Source organism: Megalopta genalis, chromosome 11, assembly GCF_051020955.1.
Source record: "Megalopta genalis isolate 19385.01 chromosome 11, iyMegGena1_principal, whole genome shotgun sequence".
NCBI classification, from domain to species: Eukaryota; Metazoa; Arthropoda; class Insecta; order Hymenoptera; family Halictidae; genus Megalopta; species Megalopta genalis.
In genome coordinates this window covers 5953756-5964805 of record NC_135023.1, presented here as the reverse complement: position 1 = coordinate 5964805, position 11050 = coordinate 5953756, and the positions used below count along the sequence as shown (strand labels likewise).

General features: G+C 32.5%; 3 protein-coding genes across 4 annotated transcripts; 1 reads left to right on the top strand and 2 right to left on the bottom strand.

The window, feature by feature from the left end:
* On the bottom strand, positions 1-4540 carry LOC117225955 (thioredoxin domain-containing protein 11). 2 transcript variants are annotated; one of them, XM_033479822.2, is made up of 10 exons: positions 4329-4540; positions 3799-4009; positions 3508-3735; positions 3226-3432; positions 2916-3113; positions 2407-2846; positions 2036-2345; positions 1732-1962; positions 1448-1641; positions 1-1385 (listed from the first exon to the last, which is right to left on the bottom strand). In XM_033479822.2, the coding sequence occupies exons 1-10, from the start codon at positions 4538-4540 to the stop codon at positions 887-889; spliced, it is 2730 nt and encodes a 909-aa protein (XP_033335713.2). In that variant the 3' UTR covers positions 1-886. The 2 variants fall into 2 exon arrangements, with proteins under 2 accessions (XP_033335713.2, XP_076381361.1); XM_076525246.1 differs by having other exon boundaries at positions 1-382.
* On the top strand, positions 4489-9873 carry PIG-Q (phosphatidylinositol glycan anchor biosynthesis class Q). Its single transcript, XM_076525322.1, has 12 exons — positions 4489-4627; positions 5102-5374; positions 5448-6363; positions 6439-6719; positions 6779-6971; positions 7144-7258; positions 7323-7510; positions 8352-8367; positions 8521-8613; positions 8794-9022; positions 9099-9276; positions 9348-9873. The coding sequence occupies exons 3-12, from the start codon at positions 5569-5571 to the stop codon at positions 9621-9623; spliced, it is 2364 nt and encodes a 787-aa protein (XP_076381437.1). The 5' UTR covers positions 4489-4627; positions 5102-5374; positions 5448-5568; the 3' UTR covers positions 9624-9873.
* Positions 9865-10780, bottom strand: LOC117225957 (thioredoxin, mitochondrial). Its single transcript, XM_033479827.1, has 3 exons — positions 10444-10780; positions 10243-10366; positions 9865-10163 (listed from the first exon to the last, which is right to left on the bottom strand). Exons 1-3 carry the CDS (start codon positions 10614-10616, stop codon positions 10047-10049), a joined length of 414 nt encoding a protein of 137 aa, XP_033335718.1. The 5' UTR covers positions 10617-10780; the 3' UTR covers positions 9865-10046.
* Positions 10781-11050: the final 270 nt, after the last annotated feature.

Sequence of the window (11050 nt, the reverse complement as noted above, 5' to 3'; positions counted from 1 at the left end):
TATATCAACATATAGCTTTTATTATTACTATGTATAACAATATTTACATAAATGTACAAGTGACACACATTTTAGTAAATGTGTGTGCAAATCACACGGAGTGCCAGACAAAGATAAAATTGTACTAGGCAAGAGATAATTTAAATGGTCACCTTCTCCCTTAAAAAACTATTATATAGTTAATTTAGTCTGTCTTCAAGTATTTAATATTCTACAAAACGAAATGTGAAAAATAAGGCTTTTTGCCTATGTCGTTTCTTGCTGTTTTACGCTTGGAATAGGACGAGCTTCATTTCTCTGTTCTGGCATTAAGCATCATGAATATTAATCAAAGATGAGTAATTCTACCATATGTACACTCCCTGAATAGAACCATAATACACTGGAAAAAAATAGTCTTATCAATGAGTTACTTATCTTTACAAGAATAGCAACTATAAATACATTCTCGAAAAATCTTTATAAAAGTTCTGGAACTAAAAGAAGACTAGAATTTTTTCACAATGTTACACTGCGAAAACTTTCATGCAGTATATAAAATCTGTTTCTAATTGTTCACATTATAATGGTAGAAAAAATTGAAAGTACTTTGATAGACTGATTGTAAAAAAGCATTTCATTCCTATCATGAAATGTTCGACATTAATTTAAATGTATCTGAAGATTGAATTTTGAGTATTAAGAAGGAATGTTCCGTTTAAAATCATAAATAAACGTGTTCCTCTTTTGTGATGTACGTTCACAAAAGCAACACGAAAGTGTTCAAATATACAGTCGCATTCATTTACAGAAAAAGGTGAGGTATATACTATACATATCGTATGAGGTCATGAAAAAACTTAAGTAAAATAACGTTTACCAGAATATACCTATCATTAAACTTATATCACAATTCGCTTTTAATCGTTTCCTTCCCAGAAATTTTTTGTCGTGGAATAGCATTTCCTGTTCGAGTACTATTCATTTGACTATCTAACTCGATTAACCTAATATTTCTATAATATTTTCTATATTTCCTCCTAATGAGTTTCACTTTCTGTTGATCTTTTCTGAGATCCACGGTGGTGCCTAACATCAAGTGTATGTCCTTAATATGTGCTAACTTCAATAAAATGATTTTTCTCTTGTTTTTAGCATTCTTTCTTCCGAGTAAGTTAATGTGCCTAATAAATTTTCGATAATCCCGGAGCAATTGTTCAATGATATCTAAACACAGCCAACGTGTTCGAGCAATGCATTTGTCTGGTTGCTCTCCAGCTCCAGACTGACAAATATTTACAAGAGCTTCGACATGCAAGTCTTCATCCAAATTCGCCAAGACAAAGTTAACAAGATTAGGAATGGTAATTGGCAAAGAAAACGGATACACCGTGCTATCCTCTTTTCTGAAATAATTTAGAATAAGATTTACCAGAGAATTCGATTAAATTGGCTACGCTGTAATTACCTTTTGGCAGGAAAAAACAGAATGGATGGGAATCGATTCATATTATATTCCCACGGTAAATCATTGTTATCACCGTCAACCCTGACGAATAGAAGATGATCCATTTTACGTAGGTAATGAGCCACTGTTAAATATGTATATGAAATCGCGCTACAAAATGCACAATAAGGAGAATGGTACATCACAACCACATCCTGCAGAGAGATCATTAAGTTTAATAAATGTTCTATTATAATTATAATTTGACTTTGTACCATTGTGTGTTAATTCGTCATCTAATTTACCTTCATAGGATCTAAAATTGTGTCTAGGAAGGTTTCAGTTGTTAACTCTGGTATACACATGCTCTGCACACCTTCCACATCGCAAGTAACATTATTTTTAAACTTCTGAGCGTAACGCCTTGAGTTACTCGATCGCAGAGTCCGTTGTAAAAAACCGTGAGTATAATTATTTATAAATTGTATAAGTGTATATCGATTAAACTCATCCTGCATGACATATTGACTTTCGTGCTGGAAAAAATAGTATCACATTAATAATACTATTAAATCATGATATCAAAGACAGGAGCAAAGTTGAACTTACAGCGGCATCTAATATAACGACAGCAGTCTTATCTTTTCGTTTCAAGACGTCTATTCCAAGTGCTTCTGCAAAATAGAAGTAGTGCAAACTATCAATTGCTATCAGGCCCAATGTTGTATTCGTTTTGCGCACTGAGATCTTTAAATCTATATCCGGTTGGTCAGGATCATCACGTGGAAATATGGGCTCATGATATTTTTTTGCAGCTATCCATCTTTTACATTGCTGTTTTAAATAATTTTGCTTAACAGCTTCGGCAGATTGTGAGTCACGTTCCCTTCCAGGGAATGAAGATGCTTTCTTTCTTTCACTAACAAAAAAAAAACAGTAGCAGGTGACGAATATCGTGTATCTGATAAGCATTTTCGTACTTTTTAAATTTAAACCCTTGTTGTAGCTTCGCAGGTATATGAGCTTTGTTACAGCAAACTTCATATTTCTCTTGCAGATCCTCCACAGGAGAAAGTTTAAAAATATCTGCACCTTTACACATATGGCCCAATTTATCCGAGTCAAGTCTGCAAACGGATGTTATCCTCTCCGCATCGTTCAGAACATTTTTTTTACACAAAGAACATTTATTTATTACAACATTAGCACAACAACTATCATTAATCCATCGTTGGATAGAAACACTAACGACCGATTCGTTTAATTGATTTTTGTTCTCCTTTAGGATCTTTATACATTGTCTGTTTCTCTCAGAGTGCCTATTAATAGCAGTGCGGCGATTAAAACTGAGCCGGTCGAAGATATCTTTAGCCAAGAGACTATCCGCATAGTTATAATACTGAAGTCCGATTTCTCTAATCTGAAACATTAATAGAAATTTTATTAGAGATCTCTCGGATGGAAAAATTTTTTCTAGATTACTACCCACCAAATTATAATTGTAATTTTCAACGTGTAAAGGATTACGAGGTGTGAAGAGAAAAAGTACAGGCCCCTCTTTCAAATATGGTGCTAAAGTGAGTGCTTTTACCCCTGGAGGTTGTAGCCATAATGCTGGTTGATGAAGGGATGTTGTAATCCAATTTAATATATTTTCGGAAGTCCAGTCAGAATCTTCTGGATACCTCTAAACATTTGAATTCTCAAACTCATTTAATCATCCTATATATGCAAATGTTTCTGCTTTATACATTACGCATTGACATGTACCCCTTTATAAAAAATTTTCATATACTTACAAGAGATTCATTCCACATCAGCAAATCTGCAGATGGAAATTTATAAACGTTATGATCTCTTTCACTGGCTAATGCACTGGTAACAATAGCAAAGACCAATTCTCTGTTAGGATCACTCTCTAAAGCACTAATAGCAGCCTTGTGAAATTCTTTGTAACCAGGAGTTCTGTCTAACCTTGTGAAATTAAAATATCCTACTACTACAGCCTGGAATAGTGCACACAGATGATTACGTGTTATGTGTACAATAATTTAAAATATTAATTACTTATTCATATTTACATCATAATTCACAATTAATTCTATCAGCTGATCTGGATGGGTGATCCTAACTATTGGATTCATTGCTGCATTAAGAAAACGAATCATGTACTGTGAAGTACGAATGCCTTTGTATTGTACACCAGATTCTCTTGCTGGATATAGCATCAAGAGAGGGTATCTTTGAATTTTATACTGTGCTCTACATTCTGAGCTAGGATGCCAGCAATTAATAGCAGCAAAAAATATCTGAAACAACAATTATAATAATTACTTTGTTTCTACAATACCTTTCAAACTATCAATAGTTACCTGTGAGTCATAATACTCAGCAACTTTCTCAAATTCTGGTCGCACTGCTTGACTCTCAGCATCCCATGGAGCATAATACATAACAAAACTGAAATCTGATTCTCTGGCCCTTTCTATCACTGCTCCCATATGACCTTTATAAAAATCTAACACAATTGAACTATGATTAAAAAATGGCTTGGCCATAGGCGGCTTTGACACCTTAGGTGATCTAGAAATAAAAACAAAATACAAAAACTGCTGCTGTATTTGCAAACTTAACATAAACCATCTATTATAATGTATCCAAAGCCTGCACGTCACGATAAATGATTAATATGTAGAATGATCTTTGCGTAAATTTTTATTTTCATTAATTATTCACGTATAAATTAGACCAGAAGAAAAAATCTTTTTGCAACCCGAAGATGTCTTGTAGCACTGTTATTAAATTTGCTTGTACTTAAAAATTTTGTTGGTAATAAAAATGCATGAAGATTCGCGGTTTAATAAATCTAATAATCAGAGATTTAACATAACCTAAATCTTACGAGCTATGTAACGCAGTCAAGGCGGTGAAGGTGACTGCGAGAAAAAAACAGATTTCCCTGGCGTAGGAGAACATTTTGCTGGCCAGCTTCTCTTCTATCGCAAGCCTCTGGTTCGACTCCTTGGCCACGTCGTTACTTCCTGAGTCCGGTGCAATCGTGTGCGAGTTATCAGCATTTCTTGGCGTGCTTGTTTCCAGCTCTTCCTTCAACATTATCCGTGACAACCGAAAGGAAATTAAGGGACAAGAATTTCGCCGCGCGTTACAACCTCATCACACTCTCTTCATTTACTCGAGTTGGTCAGTCGAGTCGCTGCTTATTTAATTAAAAGTACCTAATTAGCCGGGTTTTTCGTGGTTCTCTATTGAACCACCTGTACATATTTTCATCAGGCTGGCCAAGAACTTTTGGCCCAGAAGTACATACATACATATTGTACAGTACAATTTGTACTCTGACTTGTGTACGTCGTGCGGTGAATTCTGGTACTAATCACACGTCGGCTTTGAATTTTGAACTACATACCATTATAGTTGCCAAAAGACGCTTGAACACTTGTAGGTGTCTTTAAATTATGAATTGTTAACTTACGATGACAATGTGAACCATGTTTAAATTTTTTAAATTTACAATATAAATAAAGCACGGTAAGGGATAAAGATAGATTGGTACCAGAGTCTTCCGCATGATGTACATAAATCGTATGATGGCAACGTATATGTACTGACTGATTCATGACTGATTGGCCTGATCACTCTGAATATTTTTCATAGGCCGAAAACAGCTGATCGCTAGGTAACACTCATTTGCATACAACACAAGAAAATAACATTGGATTGGACATTCATCAAACAGCAGGAAACTAAAATCGTTGCGGACTAATATTTGTTAAAGTGTAATAATAATCAGCAATCGTCAATCGAGAAACAAATTTGTCCAGAAATACATTGTACGCATTTCAAAACGAGAAATTAGAGAACCGCAATCTTTTGTTAAGAACTTGTTATCAATTCTAAAATCAAACGTGACAAATAATTTGAGTTGAAGTAAGTTTATACTTTGATTTTTAATGTTATATCATATTCGATTTGTAATAAGAAAATTGTTATTTTTTTAAAGGTTTTCAAACTATAGAAAATTAATTGTATTATCATTCATATGAAACTAATAACTTGTCAGTGTCGTCAGGTACTTAAGACTGAGCACTACTCAAGAAATGCTTTACAATTAAAAACAAACAATGAAAAGTCTGTTGATTTTCATACCAAACAAACTTTGCAAGGAAAAGTCAGGATATCTGTTTGGCAAAGTACTTTATGATGAAAATACAGAAGTAAAAAAATTCTATGTTATTGGAATAAGTAGAATGGATAATTCAGAAACAATAAAATGCAGCAGCAATATCATTGGATATTACTCTGATGCAGAACAGAAACGTGGACACATTGATAAGAAATATATAGATTGGATTCACATATTTTTACACTTTGGTACTTCCAAAGAAAATATTTATGATTATGCCATAAAGAGTGTTACCATAAATAATAAAAAGATTTCAACCCTAAGTTGCCATACAGTTATTATCATATATGATCAAACAGCTCTCAGAGAGACAGAACTGTTTGAACAAAAATCAACAACTGGAGACCATTTTTATGAATTAATGAAATTTGTGCAGAATAAACAAGTAGAAGGAGAATTACAAAAGAAAGGAAAATTGACTTATGTAAAGGAAACTCTCCTAGTTTACCACATGTTTCTGTATTTCTACCCAGTTCTCTTTCTCAATAAAATAACAAATAAATTGTTACCAATTTTTAAATATTCATTTCTTGGTTTACATGTTCATGGATGGTTGGAGAATGTTAAATGGATGTCGATTACAGTAATAAGAAATAAGAGGTTTACACTAAAAACTGGTAATTATGTATTTGCACTAATAACAGATATGCTATTGGGAATATTTATGTTGCAATTGTTATTGCATTATCTGGAACATACATTTCCATCTCAAATTCTTTTGAACAATGCAGAGGCAAGTTCGAAATTTAATATAACAATAGCACTAACGTATTTAAGAACATGCAACTTCATATCTAATCATTTACAGAAAGTTGTGACACTACTTAAAGATTTAATCAACTGGTTAATGGGCGTGCCAGCTGGATTAAAATTAAATCATGCCCTGAATAATATGCTTGGCAAATTTTTTCAATATCACATACAATTATGGTGGACATTCTTAATATTTATGAAACCCTTAATGGACTTTGCTTTTGAAATGTTAGTACTACTTGGAAGATTGGGTGTTACATTCCAAATAGCAATAGCTGCAGATCTATTAGCTCTTGTCAGCTTTCATGCATATTGCATTTATGTGTATGCAACAAGGTAATAAAATATAGAGTTTAAGGATTTCAAGTAGATAATTAACTGGGTTTTCATGATAGGCTCTTCAACATTCAATTAAAGGGCATCACAGGATTAGTTAGGTTATTTTTAGGTAAAAAAAAGAATCCACTACGAGACAGAGTGGACTCCTGTCAGTACCAATCAGATCAACTATTTGTGGGTACTCTGTTATTTACAATACTTTTGTTTCTTATGCCAACAACATGGGTGTATTATGCTGTTTTCACTACGGTACATAAACCAATAAATTTGTATTATTAGTTTAATAAGGTATACAATACAAGTCACCTTATAATACAAGTTAAAATTATTCATGATTATTCAATTATTATTAATTCAATGTTAAATTTTTATTCTCAAATTTTGATAGAGTATCAATAGCCTACATAATTATTTGTTACAGCTCAGATTAGCACTGATTGGTTTTGGAGGTTTCCTGACTAGATTAAAATTTTATCTTCAAATTATGCCAGTATACACATTTATTAAATGGTTTCTGCAGTCTCATAGTACACGCAGTAAGTAATAGAACTTATAATTACCTAGCCTATTAATTTGTATAAATAGGTATGTTTTAATTAGGTATTGTCAATATCAAATTACATTCACATCATGCCGATGGACCAATTATATTAGTAATGACAATGGTTGTGGCACCATGGCAGTTTACATGGATCAAATGTATCCCAGACACAATTGCTCAACATCCACCCATTGAATGGAATAAGATAGTAAATAATATAATATGGGGTGAACTTCTATACCCCTTGTAACTATTTATTTACAACTTGTATAATGTAATATACACATCTTTCTACAATACAACACTATAATGTTAACATTATGTCGTTTTATTTAAATGTTTAATTCGAGCTCGTTCCTTTTCTTTTTTAATACCATTGAAAAACTCCTGCATTTCTGGGCTCAAAGTAACTAGTTTCTCATCAATGTCATTTTCCTCTCTAATAAAACAAAAATAAATAAGAAAAACAGCTAAACTTACTCCTATAATTATTCCTTGAATAGGAGGTTTATCATTACGGACCCCATTAGCAGGCCACGTTGCTGCTTTAGAAGTTGAGTACTTTATAGGTTCATTAAAATTATCATCTTCGTCTACAACAGTTGTACTTTGATTAGAAGTACGAGAAGTCGCGCATCTACAAAATAATAATTAATCTCATAACCTTAAAGGTATTAAATTTGATAAAATATGGAATTTGTAACTTTATGTATTTCAATATACCTTTTTAACAGCGCCCTAACATTCTTAGGTTGTAAAACAGCTTTAAATATATTTGAAGGTATCATTTTTAAACAATGTGCGCTTGTATTCGATGTATCTTGTTCGTAATGATGAAAAACTGTCTGCTCTTGCGCAAGTAGTATATACGCATATATTCTGAACTTGACAACATCATATGTGTATGTATGTACAATTATATTTTGTACTAAATTAGTTTTATATAGATGCTACTAAATAACAATCGCTTATTGTGATTGTAGCTAATATCACCGTTACTAAGCTTTTTTTTTTACAAATAAACAATTCTTCCTGATCCTGCCGATTCTGGTCTTAAAGCTCTTATTCTTGTTTCTTCTGTATCACAGGTTCTAGCATCCACATGTACTTGCGGCGGTAATCAATTTTAAAAGTGAATAAGAATTCTTTATATTTTCTTATACGTATTATTCACTTCTTACGAGATAACAGTTTAACAAAATTTTCATTAACATCGCAAATTTTTCATTATCTTAGTACATAAAACAATTAATTGAAACGTGCATGCAATGGGATCTGATGGTACGTCAGAAGTTGAGGTTAAAAATCCGAAGTTACGAAAACGAAATAAAAAAAAAGATAAATTGGAAGGTGAATATCCAGAAATTTTTGTTTACGTTTAATCATATTTTATCTTGTATGTTGTGTAAATGACATTAACGCTACTTCGAACTATTTATAAAATTAAGACTCGGTGGCATTACGTTTAATAGTCTATCTAGAATGGGATCTTTTAATTGTAAATAAGGTATAAATTAATTTACATTGTAGTCGCATCGGACAATAATGTCGACCAAATACAGGAAACTAACGAGCAGAAAGTAACACAAAAAAGGAAAAGAAAAAGAAAACAAAAGTCAAATAGCAGCCATAATACAAATGGTACTAATAACGAAAAAAATGATGGAGAAGCAAATGATTTTGTTGGTGTACAAACAAATAAGAATGAACAAGATTCAAATGATGAAGCAATCTTCCCCAAAAAGCTTCAAAGATCAACGTAAAGTGTTTTTATCTACGTTGCCATTTCTAACTTTTAAGTTTTCAGAATTTTTTGATAACTTTTTATGTTTTAGTGTTACAAATGCAGAGAGTGATCCAGACAATATAGAAGGTGAGGAAAATGAAATGAAGAAACCAAAGCACCCTTCTAAGAGACAACTAAAAAGGGAAAAGGCTGAGAAGAAAGAAAATGAAAAAATTGAAGCTAGCAGACTGGAAGTAATGAAGAAGGGACTGAATTACGTCTCAAAGGTGTTTTATCGAAATTCAGAAAAACGAATTTAAGTAACCATTTATCGTAATTACATTATTTTTATTTACAGTGGAAACATGCAAGAAGCGAATGGAAATTTGAGAAGCTGAGGCAAATTTGGTTAATAGATAACTTATTAGATGAAACTTGCATTCCAGATGACATTTTCCCCACAGTTCTAGAATATTTTGAAGGGTGCAAAGGAATGGCAAGAGAACAACTTCTAAAAAAGGGTATGGACGTTATAAAGAAAATAGAGGAGAACGAGAAAAACAAGGATGAAATGGAAACTGTTGCTTATCAAAGGGCAAGACAGCTTTTGCAAGCTTTACCTACTGAAACATAATTAGCTCAGAAAACATACTAAAGAGTCAGATCATTTTGTACTTCACATTGATTAATGACCATTAGATGTATTAGCAAAATTAAGTGTTAAGTGTTGAATTTCAGCATCGTTTTTAATTGTATATTTATAAATTTGTAGTTATTCTCTTTTCATTTTATAATGACATCTTCACATTTGAAACTCATAAATTTTGTTGTACATGTAACTGTATTAAGTATTTGTAAATAATAAAATTTATCAGTTTATTACACGTACAAGATTTATTTAACAATTTCAACAATTCCCTATAAATTAAGGGCTATACACTGTTAAAAAGTTCCATTTTGTACTTATTAACAGGAAATATTCTTGTACAAAAAATTATACAAGTGTTCCGTCAACTACAGGATATTTCAATCATGATCGTAGTTAAAATAAATTACATTACTCTGTTGTATACTTATCTACAAACTGTTTAAGCTTATCTACATCTTGAAGACCAACAACACGTTCTAAAACCTTTCCGTCCTTCATAGCAATTAATACTGGTACAGAACCAACCTGTGTACAAATATTATGTTTGTAACATAAATATTTTGATAATTACTTTAGTTCAAAATTGTTTTCTTTTTGAACTGACCTCGTAGTCCAAAGCCAAGTCACTGTTCTCGTCAATATCGACTTTCGCTAACAAAACTTTTCCCTGCTTTTCCGCGATTACTGATTCTATACGTGGTGTGAGCATGCGGCATGGATTGCACCATCTACAACAGAAATTGCAACATTAGAGATTACTACCCTTAAAAACAAGTTGCAGGTATGGAAAAATAAATCCACGTACGTTGCAAAAAAGTCAACGATCACAGGCACCTTGGACTTCTTTACGCGATCATCAAAATCTTTTGTATCCTGAACTTTAAAGGCTGTCGAATCTGTTTGTGCCTGGGCCGGTGCATTTGCAAAACTTCTGCTTCCTAAAGCGCTGCGAACAGTTCTAACTCCGACACGCAACATTGTTTCTCAGGTATTTTTTAACACACACTTTTGTAGCAACGAGTAATATCTGAAGTGATAACGTTGTTAGTATAAACGTTTCCTAAAACGCAATACACAACAATACGTCTTGATCTAACCTGTCCTCGCAGGAATACACTGTAATGGAATACACCGCGGATAAAGTAGGTTGCATCGATACGGTGTAAAAGCATGATAACCAACATTACAGAGCAAGAATATGATTTTTGAAATTTTTTATTCTGATAAAATTAATTCAAAAAAATTTTCATTGAATAAGGATTATAGAAAATGTACGTACAATTTAAAAATTTTCTGCACCCGTTTGTATGCATTTTTGTAAATTAATTAACGTTTTGAGGAAGCTTTGGAGATTTCAGAGAATGATTCACAGAAACTAGAATACAGTAAAAGTTTTTAATGCCTTTCATCGT